Below are 21,122 nucleotides of genomic sequence, written 5' to 3'. Positions count from 1 at the left end.
GTCGGTTCCTCCGAGGGCGGACCAACATGTGACCAATCAGAAGGCAGCTTTCTAAATTAAACCTTTGTATTGAACTATACAATATTTACCAAATCAGCACACGTAATAAAAAAATATATTTTAATACATTTGACAAACACATTTTTAAAAAAACGAAAAAATTAACTAATTCAATGCCAAGTTCCGTGGCTTAGTCTCATCATTAATCATCAGACGAGTGGTTCATCAACTTTCACTGGAATTACTGTAGATCCAAATCCATACTTGTCCACATGTCCACTTGTCATAGGGCTACTACATCCACTTTGAAACAGCAGCAGTTGCTGTTTTAACATCCAAAAAAGACAGTAAGGATTTTTTTTGTTGCAGGTTTAGCAGTGTGGAGTGATTGACTCTTGCACAGCATGACTACTGCTAGTAAAATGAAAATGCCACCGTGGATAGAGTATTTGGGGAGTGTGAGCCGACATGTTGTATCGTCGATGGTGAACAACCTCGGCTTCGTGATGGGGAGGACACTAAAATAAAAAAATAAAATAAATAATAGAGTTCCTTTGAAACACTTTTGCATGAATACACACTCACCATGCACACACAACATTAGGTACATCCGCACATTATAAAGCAATCTATTTCAGTTTTACAATGAAACAACAATAGTAAACATGTAGGTACTTTATTATTGATATTATAACTATAATTTATATTACTTTTACCATTTTGGGGGAAGTTGCTTCGATGTGGCGACCTGCTGATGTTCTGCTCTTGAAGTCTTACAGGTCTTGATCCCCTTCCTCGTAGAATATCTGCTATCTGTAAAAATATATATATGTTGCACCATTCATATTTGACCACCAGATGGCGGAATAAACTCATCCCTACAAATCCCTTTATTTTTCGGTTACAATATGTGACAGTCCTGTGATTGACAGGTCTAATTTTTCACCCGTCAGGCAGAAAGAAGATGGATTTTTTTTTCACCTAGGTCTCCGCCATTAATGAGGTGATTATGCACACACCCTCACCTTCTTGTTCTTGGCCACCATCAACGGCGTGTCGTTGTGGTAGTTCTTGAGGCTGCTGTCGGCTCCGTTCTTCAGCAGCAGGCGCACCATGTCCGCTTGGCCCCGACCGCAGGCACTGTGCAGGGCTGTGTTGCCGCTGTATGACGGCCTGTTGACATCGCAGCCACTCTGTGTGCAGCACAGGCGGACACAGCTACATTGCATATTGTATATAGAGTGTGTATCGTACTGTATAGCAAAACAGTGGTGACTGCACAGTGGCCAAGGTATGGCCGCACATCACACATATGGCTACAAATGTGGTTCAAAGAATCCATCCATTTTCTCGACTGCTTATCCTCACTAGGGTCACGAGGGGTATGCTGGAGCCTATCCTAGCTGGACTAGTCGCCAGCCAATCACAGGGCACATATAGACAAACAACCATTCACACTCACAATCATACCTATCGACAATTTCATTCATTCATTCATTCATTTTCTACCACTTATTCTCACAAGGGTCGCAGGGGGTGCTGGAGCCTATCCCAGCTGTCTTTAGACGAGAGGCGGGGTACACCCTGGACTGGTGGCCAGCCAATCACAGGGCACATATAGACAAACAACCATTCACACTCACATTCATACCTATGGACAATTTGGAGTCGCCAATTAACCTAGCATGTTTTTGGAATGTGGGAGGAAACCGGAGTATCCGGAGCAAACACACGCATGCACGGGGAGAACATGCAAAGTCCACACAGAGATGGCCGAGGGTGGGATTGAACTCGTGTCTCCTAGCTGTGCGGTCTGCGCGCGAACCACTCGACCGTCGTGCAGCCTTAATACAGTGTACCTCAAAATCACCACAGTAATGTTTTATTGCATAATTTAAGGTATAAGTAATTGCACTTTTAAGTCTATTTGTTTGTACTTGCACATTCTGGCATCTGATTCAGATTTGTAGCATACTCTTACAGATGAGAATATTAAAAAATATATAGAAATCATCTCATCATCTAGAAATGAGTCACCCCTTTTCCCACACCATCTCGTACCTCAATGAGGAAGTGGACCATCTCTGCATTGTTGCTTTCCACCGCTAGCATGAGTGGACTCTGCCCGCTTTTGATGTCCTAATGAAGCCGGGAAATAACACGATGGGAAAAACTATTAGTTGATGTTAGATTGTAAGTAAACTGTGTGATGAGTCAGTCACTAACCATTGTGTTGATGTCAGCGCCTGCTCCTAGCAACATTGTGGACAAATCAGTGTGGTTCCGTATCACAGCCAGATGGAGGGGGCTCAGACCTGATGGCGAAAGATGAAATGAGAACATAGAGTGGAAACTCAGAAAATGCTAAAATGATATACAGGAAATGCATCCTGACCCGCGTAGTTCTTCATCTCCAGGCATGTGGATGATGAGGGCAGTGAGAGCACAAGAGACAGGCAATCTCGGTGGTTGTACTCGCAGCAAAGGTGCAGCGCCGTTTGACCGTTTCGGTCCAGAGCGAAGGGATCTGCCCCGGCCCTCAACAGAGCATCCACCATAACCACTTGCTGGGTTATCAAAGCCAGGTGAAGAGGGGTCTGTGGAGAGGAATGAACACAGTGTTATCCAGTCCAGGGGTGCTGCCAGGAATTCTGGGCCCCATGACCGAAAATCACCTCGCCCTCCCTCTCAATACAGAAGCTAAATGTGGATATTTGTTACATCTTTTTTTTTTTTACTTATTTACTATTTACTAGGCCCCCTGTCTTTTGCGGGCCCTTGTCCTGCCCCCCCGGCACCCCGGGTGTTGCTATCCGTCATGTTTACCAGTGGTTCACATTTTTACCATCCTTCTCAGCTTTCTATTCCTTAGTACTTATGATAGATTACTTTTACTGCTATTAATCCATCCATTCATGTTCTATAAACCACTAGTCTTGACGAGGGCTGTGGGTACGCTGGAACCTATCCCAGCTGTCTTCGGGCGAGAGGCAGAGTACACCCTGGACTGGTCGTTAATGCTATTTAAATAATTCATTCATTCATTCATTCATTTTATACTGCTTATCCTCACAAGGGTCGTGTGGGGTGCTGGAACCTATCCCAGCCGACTTCCGGCGAGAAGCGGGGTACACCCTGGACTGGTCGCCAGCCAATCACAGGGACAAACAACCATTCACACTCACATTATCTAAATAATAATAGTAATAATAACTTGGATTGTTATCAGGGACCAAGATTTTAACAAAGTTTGACAGTTTTGGGCTATGCTAAGCTAACTAGCTCTTCTGTGAACAGTAGTGACAAAACAGATGGTGTATTTTATTCATTCATTCATTTTCTGACGCTTATCCTCACGAAGGTCACGGGGGTGCTGGAGCCTATCCCAGTTGTCTTCAGGTGAGAGGCAGGGTACACTCTGGACTGGTTGTCAATGCTATCTAAATGATTAATTAATTCATTCATTCATTTTCTACCGCTTATCCTCACGAGGGTGGCGGGGAGTGCTGGAGCCTATCCCAGCTGTCTTTGGGCGAGAGGCAAGGTACACTCTGGACTGGTTCTTAATGCTATCTAAATAATTCATTCATTCATTCATTTTCTACCGCTTATCCTCACGAGGGTCACAAGGAGTGCTGAAGCCTATCCCAGCTGACTTCCGGCAAGAAGCTGGGTACACCCTGGACATTCCAAAAACCTGCTAGGTTAATTCGCGACTCCAAATTGTCCATAGGTATGAATGTGAGTGTGAATGGTTGTTTGTCTATATGTGCCCTGTGATTGGCTGGCGACCAGTCCAGGGTGTACACCGCCTCTCGCCCAAAGACAGCCGGGATAGGCTCCAGCACCCCACACGACCCTCGTGAGGAAAAGGGATAGAAAATGAATGAATGAATATTTTAACCTCAAATCAACATAAAAGTGTATCATAATGATGCTTTGCTTTCTCGTGTAATGTCAATCTATTGTTCTGTACTCTCTACTCAGCAATTAAAAGATCAGAAACATAATTATGCAGTTAATAACAGTTAATAACAACTAATCGTTATTTCTCCACATGAATAGAAATCAGCATAAACCAAAAAGAGAATAAAGCATAAATACAGCACATTGACCAAAATGGTTTCTAGTACAGTATGAATCATCCGAGGACATCTTAAGCAATGTAGGACAATCCTGTGCGTCATCCTGCTGATAATTCAGTAAAGACACTCATGTTTAGATAAAGTAGCCATTCATATAGTATAAAGCAAAGTTCCTATTACTGGTTGCTCAATAAACAGCAACTGGGAAGACATCGTTATCTCCTCGTTTCACTTTTAGTTGGTCTTTGGCCTTACACAGCTGTAGGTGTGTGTGTGTGTTTTCCGCCTACATTACACCCCGAATGACAACACTATAGAAACCAAACTTGGATATATACGTTACAGCAGTCAATGTACATTATTCTTTATGGCATAGAATTCAGTAGAGCTAGACAGGTTGTTCCTGGATGTGAGGGGATGTACTGACTTTTGTTAGATACCGTGTAACAGCGTTTTTTTTTTATAGTTCCATAATAGTCCATAGTTCCATAATAGTTCCATCTTAATCAACATGAAGTAATGGTGTTTTCTAAGCAAGGAAAAGCCATGTCCTTCCAGTAAAAAGGAAGGAATTGAGATCCCCTTTATGGCCTTTTAATCCAATAATGCTGTTTCATCTCAGCTTCTCTTTCCTTGAAACATATGACTCACTCCTGGACGAACACACACACACACACACACACACACACACACACACTGCTATCACTGATATGTAATCGTGGTTTAATGTTGTAGACAACCTTAGTCACATGCTGACATCCTGACCTCATGCGATACACATTCATTCATTCATTCATTTTCTACCGCTTATCCTCACGAGGGTCGCGGGGGGTGCTGGAGCCTATCCCAGCTGTCTTTGGGCGAGAGGCAGGGTACACCCTGGACTGGTCGCCAGCCAATCACAGGACACATATAGACAAACAACCATTCACACTCACATTCATACCTATGGACAATTTTGGAGTCGCTAATTAACCTAGCATGTTTTTGGAATGTGGGAGGAAAACCCACGCATGCACGGGGAGAACATGCAAACTCCACACAGAGATGGCCGAGGGTGGAATTGAACCCTCGGTTTCCTAGCTGTGAGGTCTGCGCGCTAGACGACAAGACCGCCGGATACACAACCAAGCACTTGTAATCTTCCAGGAGTGATGAACTAACCACTCCCACTTCCATATTTAAACCTTTTCGGCCCATCAAAATAGACCTCAGGGTTCCTGTAAAAAGCCTTCAGTGTGTGACTAAAACAAAACCGGAGCATCGATAAGAGGAAGCGTGTGTGTGTGTGTGTGTGTGTGTGTGTGTGTGTGGAGAGCAGTGAGTCCGGCATAGCGAGGGAAAATCCCTCGTCTTTCCCTGATTGTGTACTCTCGCATTCCTTGGAGATGAGAAGGAGAACATCAGTGAGAGCGGAAGCAATGAAAAACAGTCCCGAGGCGTCAGGCAGCGGCTGAACGGAACGACAGAGACTGTCCACCTCGTTCTGCTGCACAAATAAACTTTGGTGCATGTTGACATTTGGGTCGATAGCATCAGGCAGTTAGTGACTTTTGACTCTGGTGGATAAAATAGACTTGGTGATAGAGAGACACAAAGACGGAGAAAGATGTGCAGGCAGGGAAAGTCCCCGTCAACCACCCTGTGAACCTCAGGTATGTTATGAAACAGGCCTAAGCAAGAAGAAGAGAGGGGAGGGCGGAGGGGGGTCATGTGACTTCTCAGAACAAGGATATCAAAGTGCACATGTGTGCATGCATGCTAAAAAAAAAAAAAAACATGCGCAAGAATAAAAACACAATGTGCATTTCTTGATTTGTTTTGAATATGTATTAATTTATTATATTTATAGTAATACATTGTTTTGTCTATTTAATTTCGCATTGTAGTTACACCTATTTGTTTTCAGATGTTTCTTTTTTGGGGGTTTAGCAAGGCATACAGGCAAGCAGCATATCATATAACTAACTAATAACTAATAAAATTAAATGTATTTTAATGATTCATTATACTGATTCCACTTATAAATATAATATATATATAATATAATACCCCAAACGTCATTTCTACTAATATATATAATATATATAATAAATATAAATATTTTCATTTACAAAATATGTTAATATATATTGTATGAATAATGTAATATAATGTATTCAATAATGTAATATAATGTAGGCTAGGTTAATTAGAGACTCCAAATTGTCCATAGGTATGAATGTGAGTGTGAATGGTTGTTTGTCTATATGTACCCCTAATAATTTTGAATGTATTTTTATTCATTATACTGATTCCACTTATTAATAAATACAAATATTTTCATTTACAAAATATATTAATATATAATGTATGAATGGGTCGACTGGTTAGCGCGCAGACCTCACAACTCGGAGACAGGGTTCAATTCCACGCTCGGCCATCTCTGTATGGAGTTTGCATGTTCCAAATTATCCATAGGTATGAATGTGAGTGTGAATGGTTGTTTGTCTATATGTGCCCTGTGATTGGCTGGCAAACCAGTCCAGGGTGTACCCCGCTTCTCGCCCGAAGACAGCTGGGATAGGCTCCAGCATTCCCCGCGACCCTTGTGAGGATAAGCGGTAGAAAATGAATGAATGAATGAATAAATGTATGAATGGGTCGACTGGTTAGCGCGCAGAGCTCACAGCAAGGAGACCAGGGTTCAATTCCACCCTCGACCATCTCTGTGTGGAGTTTGCATGTTCTCCCCGTGCATGCGTGGGTTTTCTCCGGGTACTCCGGTTTCCTCCCACATTCCAAAAACATGCTAGGTTAATTGGCGACTCCAAATTGTCCATAGGTATGAATGTGAGTGTGAATGGTTGTTTGTCTATATGTGCTCTGTGATTGGCTGGCAACCATTCCAGGGCTGAAGACAGCTGGGATAGGCTCCAACACCCCCCGCGACCCTTGTGAGGATAAGCGGTAGAAAATGAATGAATGAATGAATGAATGAATGTATGAATGTACATGATAATAAATTTATGAGTGAATAATAATCCAGTCTACAGTATTTTATGTCTCTGCAAGACATGCAGCATATCATACATATTCATAGCTTGAACATATGACACAAGAACAACTGTATTCATCAAATTTACTTGAAATTTTAGTCTAGTGTGTTCCCTTTCCCTTCTTCCCCATTTCAGCGAGGCATAGCAGCATATCATGCACTGTCTTGATTAAAAATGTGATCGACTTTTGCTGTAGTATTCTATGAATTATTATTATTATATACATTTACTTAATTTCTTAACTGCTGATTAGTTAGTCAAATATGATGATGATGATCAACGGCGGCCTCCCCAAGGGAGGTAGTCCCTCAGGCTGCGAGTACATGTGTGTATGCATCTGTGTGTAAGTGTGACTGCACAAAAAGTGTGGGAGTATCAGCTGCCATACTGTCGTTTTTCAGGGGCTATTGAGTACTTGCAGTATTGTTCACGAAGGGCACCGATAGTAACACTCTGTCAAAAAGTTCCATGCGCACAACCACAGAAAGTCAGGATTGGTAAGCAGTATTGGAAATATTTATATTCTTAGTTCTATATAAGTGACGTTATAATTTTTTTGTTAATGGAATGTGGTATACGTGCTGAGTCTGCTCGCGTGCAGAGAGGTATCATACCAAGTGTGAGAAATAAATGTCTGTTGGGGCAGACAGGATATGATTGAACCTACAGCGACGTGAAAAGGTAACACCAAGTGCTATTTCTGGTAAGTGAGCGACGTCTGTGAGGTGAAACCCTGACACCATGAAGCTCTGCGTGCTTCAGGTGTGGATGCAAAACAACCATTTTGTTACTTTGTTGGAATCTGTTGACAGAACATAGTGTATATTAACAAATTATTCATTCATTCATTCATTTTCTACTGCTTTTTCCTCACGAGGGTCGCGGGGGGAGCCTATCCCAGCTGTCTTCGGGCGAGAGGCGGGGTACACCCTGGACTGGTGGCCAGCCAATCACAGGGCACATATAGACAAACAACCATTCACACTCACATTCATACCTATGGACAATTTGGAGTCGCCAATTAACCTAGCATGTTTTTGGAATGTGGGAGGAAACCGGAGTACCCGGAGAAAACCCACGCATGCACAGGGAGAACATGCAAACTCCACACAAAGATGGCCGAGGGTGGGAATTGAACCCTGATCTCCTAGCTGTGAGGTCTGCGCGCTAACCACTAGACCGCAGTGCCGCCATTAACAAATAATTAAATTATTAAAATTAACAAAATATTAACAGTGTATATTAAAGTCAACTTTTGACTTGCGGTGGACCACAGGGGTCAATGTTGGAACCAGAGTTTTTTTTTCATTCATCTCTCGATGGTCAAAACAAAATGATGGCATTGCTAAAAAAAATGCAAAGTAATCCATTATGTTTATGTAATCAGAAAATCAATCAACCTTAGAGATGCTAATTATGTGTCCTGAGTTCAGTAACGTATTGCAATAAGCAGCATATCATGCACTGTCTTCCTCACATCCCCTTTACTTACATAGTCTTACATATTTGGTCTATTGACTGGAAAAAAAGTACTTATATTCGTCAGATTTGTGGTAAATTTCAATCTGAATCTCGTATCTGATTCCTACAAGATTCACATGTCGCATTTTCTGCATTTTATTTAGATTTTACCATAAAAATGAAACATTAGCAGTTAGTCTTTCTGACTAAAAAAGTGACATCCATGTTTAAGTTTCATAGTTAATTTATTTTCCATGCTTCCATTTTAATTTTACTCAAAAAAGGAACATTTAAAAAAATATATCAACATGTCATGCACTGTTTTCAGCGTAGGACTGGTTTTGTTATTACTAGAAAATTGACATTTTGTGTGTTTATCTGAAAAAGTGTTGTTTATTTAGTAGGATTTTAACAATGACACAAAAACTACTCAACAGATTTCCGCTTTGTGTGTTGTTTTTTTTTTTTTACCATATAAATTCAGAATTGGACAAAAACATGCTAGGTTAATTGACGACTCCAAATTGTCCATAGGTATGAATGTGAGTGTGAATGGTTGTTTGTCTATATGTGCCCTGTGATTGGCTCGCCCGAAGACAGCTGGGATAGGCTCCAGCACACCCCGCGACCCTCATGAGGATAAGCGGTAGAAAATGAATGAATGAATGAGTATAATGAATCATTAAAATACATTTAATATTATTAGTTATTATTAGTTAGTTATTTTGATGTCAAAGGCCCTTCAGTGAATGGTTGTTTGTCTAAATGTGCCCTGTGATTGGCTGGCGACCAGTCCAGCGTGTACCTCGCCGAAGTCAGCTGGGATAGGCTCCAGCATACCCCTGCGACCCTAGTGAGGATAAGCGGCATAGAAAATAGACGGATGGATGGAATCATGGAAGTGACATGCAAACTAAAAGTACTACGAGTACTATGTAAATATGGTTCCTTGCTGTCTGAATACTGTACTATATACTGTTATGCAATGCAGGCGTTAAAAGGCTGAAGGATTTTTCTCTTTCACAATATTGTAATACCCTCAAAAAATGTTCTGATATGAAGATTCAAAGATACAGGAATGCATGCATACGATTCTTCGCATATAGCGTGATTTGTGGTGAGTTTTTTTGAGGCGAGTAAAGGTGGTCAAAGTGATAAAAAAAAAGGTAACTTCCACTGAAAAATGACAAGTCGCCATAGCCAATGAGACAATGTGCGAGCAGAACACGAGGCAGAGCAGGAAACAGAGCTACTTCCTCTTTCATTCTTCTCCATGTAAGCTTCATTAAATGGGTGAGGCAGGGGAATGTGGTTTACCTGCTATGGCTGCATGAAAACAACATGCATCGTGTTTAATTTGTGGATATGGAGCTTTTTTTTTTTATGTAAAAATAAACGCAGAATCATTCAAAGGTGCAACTTTCAAAAGTGGATGCACTTTTCTCACCATTTCATTTGAGACCCACAGGAGTCATTTCAACAGAAAAAACATTCATTAATTCCGCATTACAGCATTCATAAACCCGCAAATTTGTGGATTTCATGCATCGGTTTTACCTGACGGAGGTTGTTGTAGATGTCAAGGGTTCTTCCCGCCCAGAGTAGAAGATGGATCAGTTGGCTGACAAGAGCCAGCTCTCCTTGCACCACTGCTATATGGAGAGCTCTGTAATAAAGGCAACAAATTAAGCATGCGAATCCATATATTTTTGTCATATTCTTAAAGGGGAAATGCACTTTTTTTTGCTCATTATTCACAATGCTAATGTGAAACATAAACATTTATTTCCCTTTTCTGTGTATTCTAGCGCCAGAAAACAAATGCTTCAAATTGTCCATAGGTATGAATGTGAGTGTGAATGGTTGTTTGTCTATATGTGCCCTGTGATTGGCTGGCAACCAGTCCACCAGGGTGTACCCCTGAAAATAATTGTAAATTTATTTAGTACTTTGCGCTTGAGTCCAGGGTGTACCCCGCCTCTCGCCCGAAGACAGCTGGGATAGGCTCCAGCAACCCCGGCGACCCCTGTGAGGATAAGCGGTAGAAAATGAATGAATGAATGAATGAATGAACGGACGAATGAATGAATGAACAAACAAACGAACGTTGTTGTTGAGAAGTATTCTGCTTTAAGTAGAAAACTTTTAGGGATTACTTAAATACTTAATATTTTTTCTTTTAAATACTTAATATTATTTACTTAAATAATTGTATATTTATTTAGTACTTTGTGCTTTGAAAAGTCTGAGTAGAAAACATATTTGGGCTTCATTCATTCATTCATTTTCTACCGCTTTTCCTCACGAGGGTCGCGGGGGGTGCTGGAGCCTATCCCAGCTGTCTTCGGGCAAGAGGCGGGGTACACCCTGGACTGGTCATATTTGGGCTTTTCCATTACAAAAAAAACACATATTTTTTTAAGATTTAGTTCAAAAAGTTCACTGTAATTGGTAGAAAACCCATATATTTGGTGGTTACTTGAAAAAATATTTTTATGAAGTGGGATTTTGTACAAATCGTGTCCGATTATTAGTCAAAAACTGAGATATTTTGGGTAACTAACTGAGAAAAATATTTTTGTAGGATTTGTATGAAAAAAGGGTCCAAAATTGACATTGTATGAGAACTGCACAGCAACCTAGTTTTTTAAGTGCACTGTTATCGATCAAAAAAAAAAAAAAAGAAGAGTTTAAAAGCAATATATTTCTTTAAGCGACAGCATTTTAAAAGCATTTCATGTCATCACTTATCCCCATCAAAGGGGAACTCCAGCCTGGTACACTTAACGCTTAAGTTGGCTATAATTTTAGTGGGGGGGGGGGCAAGATAGCACACCAGGTGACAACCATGTTGCCGTTATTTCAATTATTTTCTTTTTTTCTCGCCGCAGCTTCCAGTAAAAGTCACACAGGTTTTCACGTCACTTCCTGCTGCAGCTGAGCTAACAATGGCCGCATTCTGTCTGTGAAATCCATCTATTCGGTTCGAGAAGGGGTTTTTCTTTTCTGCACGTTGGCTCAGTCAAAAACTACCACACGACATACATTGTGCAACAGGAAGCAGTTGACGTTTCTTGTGAATTTCTTAAACGCGCTCCTTTGCGCGGAGAACACACACGGGACATCTTGAAAAGGATGGGTGCACATTTAGTCAGTCGATGTAACATATCGATAGTTGCAAATAGGAAGTGTGAACAAAATGAAGGGAGGAGACCTCAGCAAACGGCAAAGAAAAGCAGAAGATGGTAGAATTTATTCGAAAGAGCGAGTGTGTGGAGCTTCTTGCAGCTGGCACTCGTTCCTGGAACTGAGGTCATCGCAGCTGAGTAGACGTGTTTCAGCTGCTCCAATGTACTGTAATGTCAGCTGTACTTGACTTCAACAGCTTTTCCATAGAAATGAATGCAAAGTGAATGAGCCATCATATGCTTAATAACAATATGGCCGATGTTTGAATTAACATTTAACATTGAAATGATAGACTTTCACAGTTTAAAATGATGTATCCTGAACTGCTAAACTATGCAAATACTCTAAAGCACGGGTGGGCAATCTACGGCCCGGGGGCTACATGCGGCCTGGTAAATGTTTGAATCCGGTCCACCAGTTGCTTTCTAAGTATTTCAACTTTTAACATACAAACTGGCAACATGACTTGCAAGTAGTTACTAAAAAAAAAAAAAAAATGGGGGGTGATGTTGGTTCTGAAAAGAGGTATGAGAACATACAGCTGATAGTATAACACTTTTACAGATAAAATTAGACAAATAATTCAAGGAAAATTATAAGCATAAAATAGTGTGCGTGTGTGTTAAATATATGTTCTGGCCCTCCAAACAATTTTGTTATCTCAATGCGGCCCACAAGTCAAAATATTTACCCACACCTGCTCTAAAGGGACATTGATGAGTTATTATCATCACAACAAGGAAGTGAGGACTTTTCTGTGTGCCATTTAGCGTTACTCTGAAATAAATTACAATAATTGGCCAAAATGTATTGGAAAGTTGTAGTAATTGGACAAAGTTGCACATAATTTGCTGAAATTGTATAGAAAACCTGTTTATGATCTTCTAAATACATTATTTTAACATTATTGAAGCCATGTAGCATTAATTAACGACTCCAAATTGTCCATAGGTATGAATGTGAGTGTGAATGGTTGTTTGTCTATATGTGCCCTGTGATTGGCTGGCGACCAGTCCGGGGTGTACCCCGCCTCTTGCCCGAAGACAGCTGGGATAGGCTCCAGCAACCCACGGTAGAAAATGAATGAATCAACATTATTTAGTTGCTTTTGTATGAAAAGTGCGGTCAAAAATAAACATATTTGGGATTTTGTTCAATTAGTATATTGTATTTAGTAGAAATTACATGTTTGGGGTATACCTAGAAAAGCGTTGTTTATTTTGTCGACTTTTTTTATTTTTTTTTTTATTTTCAGGATTACTTTTTTTTTTTTTTACAAATACTTTTGCAGAAAAAAAGGGTGCACTAAGTTGTTAAAATGTATGTATTTTACTTAAAAAAGCTTTGTCAAGTAGGAATAGTATGAAAATATAAATATTTATGATCTATTGTTGTTGTTGAGAAGTATACTGCTATTATTAGAAAACTTTTAGCGATTACTTGGAAAATAATTGTATATTTATTTAGTATTTTGCACTTGAGTCCAGGGTGTACCCCGCCTCTCACCCGAAAACAGCTGGGATAGGCTCCAGCATACCTGCAAACCTGCAATACATTTTTATTTATGTTTTTCTATATTGGGTAATATAAGAGTAAAGGTGACTACAGGGGTGCTAGTTCATGTTTAGAGGGTTCTAGAAGCGATAAACGAGCGATTAGTACGGTATATTCCAATCAACCGTTGGACAGGACTTACAAAAAGTGGATTTCATCCCCAAAAATCACACCTCTTGATTCTATACCTCCATCCATACATCTCATTTTCTCATAAGGCGAAACTGCTTCTAGTTCCTGGAAGTGGGGCAGACCACAGCCACAGATTCAGCCCAGCGTCGCAGCAAACCCAGAGTCCCCGTCGAGCCGCATGAACACACAAAAAACGACACAAAGACTCGGCATCACAAAGCGGCGGTATCCTGTCGGTGTACTGATCACAACACTCGATGATGAGATTAAAGCTTTAAACGTATGCTTGTGGTCGGATGAGCAGCAGAATGCTGAGCCATGGTACCAGTAAGCAGAAGCCATATTTAGACAAGCACAAAAACAAGAAATGAACAACTGGGATTTTTTTTTTTGTAGGGTATTGGGTAAACAATGAATACACACAGAACACAAACAAACAGCAACAGAACCAATGCTCACCCTTTAAATCCAGCTACTGTCATCTTCTTGTGGAGCTAATAAAAAAAAAAAATCAGGAAGTCGCCTACAGCCACAGGCATTCATGCTAATGCCAACTACCCTCATGTCCTCCTTCACTCCATCCATAAACCTCCTCTTTGGTCTTCCTCCTACCTGGCAGCATCCTTCTACCAATATATTCACTATCTCTCCTCTGGACATGTCCCAACCATCTCAGTCTGGCCTCTAACGTGACAGCTGGGATAGGCTCCAGCACCCCCGCGACCCTCGTGAGGAAGAAGCGGTAGAAAATGAATGAATGAATGAATGAATGTCAGATATGCTACGGATGACTCCATGCAGTGTTAAAACAAAACAGCAATCATCTAATAATTAATGACATTTTGAAAAGCAGCGATGTAGCGAGAAATTCACTTATCATGGTGTGGTCTCTAACCAATTAACCACGATAGATGAGGGATTACTGTCAATGGCAATGAAAGTGTGCCAAAAACGAGTAAAAGCATAACAGATGCAGTCGAGCATCCTCTGAGTTGAGATGATGAGAGACAGGACACACTAAAAGACACAAAGGAAGAAGACTCTGATGAAGAAAGAAAAAGCAAGCGAGAGAGCGGTAAATGAGGAAGTGAGGAGCGGATGTTTGGGTTTTTCGGGGGGGGGGGGGGGGGGGGGGGGGTTCCATTCATTTAAAAAGCCCGTATAAACAACAGGAGCGAGGTGAAGACACCTGAGAAAAACCACACTCGTGTTTGGCACTCCACACTCTTGCTTTTCCCGACACAGAGGGGTTGCATTGACGTAAGCCAAGACGCAAGGTGGCGGACATTATGCATGCATACCCATCAAGAACGTATGTTTATGCAAATGCTGGATGTGTGCTATGTTGCTGTGCTCTTTGGGGTTTATCACAAGGCAGAATTCTCACCAGTTCAACTACTAGCAAGGGTAGAAGGTTGCAGTTGCAGTGAGAAAGTATACTAAGCATATGCTTCAGTTTTTAATTAGTCTGATTAATCTAATTAATCTCATATCATTTATTCATGACGTACAATGCTCTCAGCTCTCAGAATGTTCATTCCTTCATTCATTTTCTACCGCTTTTTCCTCACAAGGGTCGTGGGGGTGCTGGAGCCTATCCCAGCTGTCTTCGGGCGAGAGGCGGGGTACACCCTGGACTGGTCGCCAGCCAATCACAGGGCACATATAGACAAACAACCATTCACACTCACATTCATACCTATGGACAATTTGGAGTCGCCAATTAACCTAGCATGTTTTTGGAATGTGGGAGGAAACCGGAGTGCCCGAAGAAAACCCACGCATGCACAGAGAGAATATGCCAACTCCACACAGAGATGGCAGAGGGTGGAATTGAACCCTGGTCTCTGAGCTGTGAGGTCTGCGCACTAACCACTCGACCGCCGTGCGCTCTCAGAATGTGTGCAATATATTTAATAGGGCTGTCAGATGATTATTTTTTTAAAAATCAGATTAATCACAGTTTTTTATGAATTAATCATGATTAATCATGAAACACTATGAAATATGCCCATTTTTACTGAGAAGACCTGGGTTCAATTCTCCGATTGGGCATCTCTGTGTGGAGTTTGCATGTTCTCCCCGTGCATGCGTGGGTTTTCTCCGGGTACTCCGGTTTCCTCCCACATTCCAAAAACATGCTAGGTTAATTGGTGACTCCAAATTGTCCATAGGTATGAATGTGAGTGTGAATGGTTGTTTGTCTATATGTGCCCCGTAATTGGCTGGCAACCAGTCCCAAAACACAGCTGGGATAGGCTCCAGCATAACCTAATGAGGATAAGCGGCATCGATAATAGATGGATGGATTAACGGCTTCAAAATGAACAGAATATGTCAATCAAGAAAAAAAAGTTATCTTTCTGTGTATTTACAACCTCACAGTATTCGGAGTGTCCCTGAATGCATTCTTGTAATGACAATGAGGAAGTGTCGTTCCCAGAATGACTGGACTAGAAAGCTGGAGATTCATACAGTACGTATATGTTGTTGGAATTGTACTGCTGTTGATGTGTTCGGTCAGACTCTATGTGACTGTGTAGGGATGATCAACTGTACTTCCGTCTGCCATCATAACAGAGGGGTGTGTGTGTTTTAATTGAAAAATGCAACATAATTAACTGTTTGTGTAGCTTGTCACAACTCCGTACAGTAGATGACATCATAATGCTGCTTAACACATCATACACACCACATAAAAACACATTCACCTACTCTCATGCGCATTCTGGCCAATCAGAAACCTGAAAAAGCGACCACAACTGGCATGGTCACACATGATCATGAATCTGTTCATTAATATGGTGGTATATTAGACGTGCAATGATGTGTACATTAACTTTAAAATCAGCACAGACTTATGTTGACCCTAGTAAATGTCATAAATAATCACCTATGTGTGCACACACACGCATCTGTTGATTTAACACACGCTCTGTTTACAGTCACGTGTGTTGGAGATTTCAGTTACTGTGTGGGTGGATGTTAAAAAAAAAAAAAGAGTAACGTTAGCATCTTTAAACGTGTCGTTTGCATGGGTTCAGTGTCGTCTGTATACGAAATCCTCAATGATTCACGCTTTCTGGAATAATCATGACGATCTGCTGCACGGCAGGTGAGTCATGGAGCAAAAATGCGATGAAGATGTTTGATAATTTGATGTCATGACATTCTTTGGTCCCAGTCATGGCAAAGAGGAAGAACATGATGATAACCTTAGAACTTACCGCGACATAGAAAAGTCTGGCTTCCAATATAATTCATTGAGTATCAACTACCAATAAATAGTAGTGCAAATAAATATATTACAAAGCACACAACCCTTATCAATTCTAGTAAATACCGATGAAACACCTTCCTGTTCCCTCACCATTACGCATCTACGTATATCAGGATGAATAGTACTACTTTATGTTTGTCTTATTATACAGTAGTTAACTTAGTTTGACATTTGATTGACAGTTAAAAATGTTTACATGTTCATTAAAACTATGTATGTACAGTTAATAAAGGTTTTACAATGTTGACACTTTGACTTGGGAATTTTTTTTTTTCAATTAAAAATAATTTTGATTATTTCCTATGAGGATAAAACATTGTGGGAATAATAATAATAATAATTTTTTATATATATAACTATATAAATAATAAAATAAAATATATTTGATCAATTTGCTGTGTGATGAATAAAGAATGACATATATATATAATGACATTTATATCTTTAAGTATAATTTTTAGGAATGTCTGATAATTATCGGCCCGATATCAGCACAAAAATGCGATATATCTAAAAAAAAAAAAAAAAACGTGTTTACAACACGTATGTGTTCATTCCGCCATAAGAGATATGTCATGTTACGCATACAGGTATCGATATTGGCTGATATCTGTATCGGGGAAAAAAGCTAACAATAAAACCGCATTCCATATTTCAATGTGATCATTTTGCAGCTACCATATTGAATTTGCTTAAATTAGTAAAATATTTACTACAAATCCAATCATCATGAATACAACTGGACTACTTATAAATGTGAAACACTGCAGAGGTTTATCTTTAAAATAATGAAAACAATCTCTACATACGTGTCTCCATCCTCATCTTGCCGTGTAGCTAGCGCCAGCAGATTATGGGAGGGGTGGAGCCCAGGGTGGTCGACCTCGGAGTTCAGACAGTACGCGGGGTAGTGACCTGAGCGACGAGAGGGAGAATTAATCATGTACATCAGTGTAGTATTTTCAGAAGGGTAATCGCTGACTGGACATGTTCTTAATAATGAATGCATGTGTGCTGCGTGAGGCCTTGAAGGCACCACCGTAGACCACATGTCACTCAAAGCTACCAAGGAGGAAACACTTGTAGTGACACACCGGGAATACAGACGTTTGTGTTCTCATCGGACACAACATTAGGTCGGTCTAATACAAAACGTGTCGAAAATTGCGCCTTAAAACATAACCAAATAACCAAAGCAAAAGAAATATTAGTCACCTCCCAGATTTCCTTGTAACAGCGCACAGAATCCATGACCCCCCAAGCAATTAATTTACATTCAGTAATCTTTATCTTTAATGGCGGTCACGCTGCATATGGCATGTATTCGTCCTCTGGCGTGTGCTGTAACTAGTTCTCCGATGAGTCTTGTGTTTTTATAGATCAAAATTATTTTTTTTAAATTAAATTTTAAAATTAATTAATTGATTTTTTAATTAAATTTCAATTAAATTAATTTAATTTTATATTAAATTCATTAATTATTTTTTATTAAATATTTTTAAATTAAATTATTTTTTTAATTAAATTGTACATGATAGTAAATTAAAGTATAGAAAAATGTGTAAATCAAATTAATTAATTTCTACAAATCTGAAAATGTTATCATTTTACACCACAGAGAAATGAAAGAGATATTCAGAAAATGAATCTTATAAAAGAAGAAGATTAACAAAAGGTATTGTATGGGACATATTATGTGGTATGATATTAATAAAAAAAATTTTTAAGGCACAAGTTGCAAATGTAATTGCTTTTAAATATGTGAAGTGATGAGTACTCACTATAAACCAAAGAGGGAAAAACATGGACGGGACAAGGAAGATTACTTCTTGCAGCCTCCTCAGCTTGCAATGGGGTTACCAGAGCACCGCCCAATCCCCCCTGGGTGGTGTTCTCCAGCCCGCCAGGGTCACTGTCCCGGTCCGGCTCGTCAGTGCCTCTCGCCGGGGAGTGTCGGTCCAACCGCCCGGCAAGTTCCGACGCTTCTGTCCGCTCCTCCACATCCACAGCGATGGGTCGTTTCCGAAAAGGAAGCCGATGAGAGGCTTCATCCGCCGGACGTTTGCGAGTCGAAGCAGCCGGGGCGAGTGTCCGTGAAGTATCCGCTCTGGAGCGCGATGGGGACGCATGGGAGGCTGCAACCGCCGGCTCTATCCGGGATACTCTACCGCAATCCCGCGCCGTATCGACAGCTGTAAAGACACCATTATTCCCCCGCTGACTGGTGCTCAGATCCAACGGCGTAGCGGCAACCGAGCCCCGGTTACCGTTCATGGTCATGGCCCTCGGCATCAACCCTGGGTGAGGCGTGCTGTCTCCGGTCAAAGCTCGCAGGTGAGTGTCGGTTCCTCAGTGGAAGTCTGGTGGCATCAAACTAGATAAATAACTGGGAATTCCGATTCCCATTAAGAAAAAACCCTTTAGGGTCATTGGTGTGTGTGTTTTAAGATATCGAACTCGATTATTTTAAGTGCAAAAACGACAGTTTGTGTGCAGATTATATCTTTGTGCATCGCAGTGGTTTGCAGGTAGTCTGCAGCTGCTTATGTGCTCTTCATCATTGCTTTCCTTTTAAACTGAAAGTGAACCATTAAAACTCAGGGCACTTTATACGTGTGTGTGTGTGTGTGTGTGTGTGTGTGTGAGAGGGGGGGGGGACTACAGACATTGTGTTGATTGCAAACTTGTGTGACTTGCATATGCATATACAAGCTGTGAAGTTGGCAAATATACAGTAAAATATAAATTACTTCAACAAAATATTACACTATTATGGGTATTATGTATTATGGGTTCGAATGGGTGTTTTCTCCAAGTACTCCGGTTTCCTATTCCAAAAAAATTGCATATTAGGTTAATTGGCGACTCTAAATTGCCTGTAGTGTGAATGGTGGTTTGTCTATATGTACCCTATAATGGGCTGGGGACCAGTCCAGGGTGTACCCCGCCTCTTGCCCAAAGACAGCTGGGATAGGCTCCAGCACCCCCCGCGACCCTCGTGAGGACAAAGCGGTAAAAAATGAATGAATGAATGAATGAATGAAATTGCCTATAGTGTGAATGGTGGTTTGTCTATATGTGCCCTATAATGGGCTGGGGACCAGTCCAGGGTGTACCCCACCTGTCGCCTGAAGTCAGCTGGGATAGCCTCCAGCAAACCCCGCAACCCCGACTTTAATGAAAGCGTGATTTGTATCGTGTCAGTCAGATTCTGTAATTCCTAAACGTCCGTGCATTTATTTTATTTTTGTAGCGCTTGTCCTCAGGATGAGGTCGTTCGATGTTCGATGACCTTTTATTATCCCCAGAAGTGTAACATCGGACTCAACTTTGCTGGTCTCTAGGAACTGCGGGTGATGCGGGTCCCTTCACATGGATCCGGGTCATCAATGGTGTGCATTGTGTCGTGGGCCTTCAGGGTGGTCATGTGCCGCTAAGCTGAGGATACATACAGAGTCGATGTTGATCAAATTAAAACAAGATTCATATACACACACACACACACACATGCGCATATCCCAATGGAACTCCTCCCACTTTAGAGGTTTGACTTTAACCAGGGCCAATTTGGGACTTTCCTATTTCCACTGAAGTGTGGTGTAAGTCATCAAGCATCAACGTTTGCTGTCTAAAGTCCCTAAAACATCCTGACAGCATAACAAAAAACGTTGTCAGCCATGGCGGCGTCTCCCTGACTGGACAAGACAAACATAAAACAGAATTTACTGCATAATGCTGATTGTTTAGTACATGAATGTATACATTTATATGAAAATGGGTCAACATGATTGGTAATGGCAGCAGGGGTCAATTGAGCACGTTCTGTCACAATACAATGAAATGAGGCCCCCTTGTGGTAGAAAACTGGTAGACCCCAACTGCTAAATTTGAAAGGGGACCTATTATGTTCATTCATTCATTCATTTTCTACCGCTTTTCCTCACGAGGGTCGTGGGGGGTGCTGGAGCCTATCCCAGCTGTCTTCGGGCAAGAGGCGGGGTACACCCTGGACTGGTCGCCAGCCAATCACAGGGCACATATAGACAAACAACCATTCACACTCACATTCATACCTATGGACAATTTGGAGTCGCCAATTAACCTAGCATGTTTTTGGAATGTGGGAGGAAACCGGAGTACCCGAAGAAAACCCACACATGCACGGGGAGAACATGCAAACTCCACGCAGAGATGGCCAAGGGTGGAATTGAACCCTGGTCTCCCAGAAGCGCAAGCTGTAAGTAACAATTTATCCGTGTCCTAACTGTGTTTATTTTGTTATTGTCGGTGTAGCATTACATAGTGTGCATACAGGGAGCATCTTAACTGCATGCATGCAAATTACAAGCTCATTGCTAATAGCCTTTTTCTACTACAAATAAT

General features: G+C 41.0%; 1 protein-coding gene across 1 annotated transcript; it reads right to left on the bottom strand.

Annotated features, from left to right (window-relative positions):
• Positions 1 to 6: 6 nt before the first annotated feature.
• bcl3 (BCL3 transcription coactivator) lies at positions 7 to 19,240 on the bottom strand. Its single transcript, XM_058054143.2, has 9 exons — positions 18,521 to 19,240; positions 17,549 to 17,654; positions 10,142 to 10,250; positions 2,396 to 2,597; positions 2,227 to 2,315; positions 2,062 to 2,139; positions 1,026 to 1,193; positions 717 to 813; positions 7 to 518 (listed from the first exon to the last, which is right to left on the bottom strand). The coding sequence occupies exons 1-9, from the start codon at positions 19,029 to 19,031 to the stop codon at positions 415 to 417; spliced, it is 1,464 nt and encodes a 487-aa protein (XP_057910126.2). The 5' UTR covers positions 19,032 to 19,240; the 3' UTR covers positions 7 to 414.
• Positions 19,241 to 21,122: the final 1,882 nt, after the last annotated feature.

Source organism: Doryrhamphus excisus, linkage group LG5 (genome assembly GCF_037039965.1).
Source record: "Doryrhamphus excisus strain RoL-2023G ecotype Guam linkage group LG5, RoL_Dexc_Guam_v1.1, whole genome shotgun sequence".
NCBI lineage: Eukaryota > Metazoa > Chordata > Actinopteri > Syngnathiformes > Syngnathidae > Doryrhamphus > Doryrhamphus excisus.
Note: the sequence above shows the minus strand (reverse complement) of the source record. Positions and strands in the feature narration are given on the sequence as shown.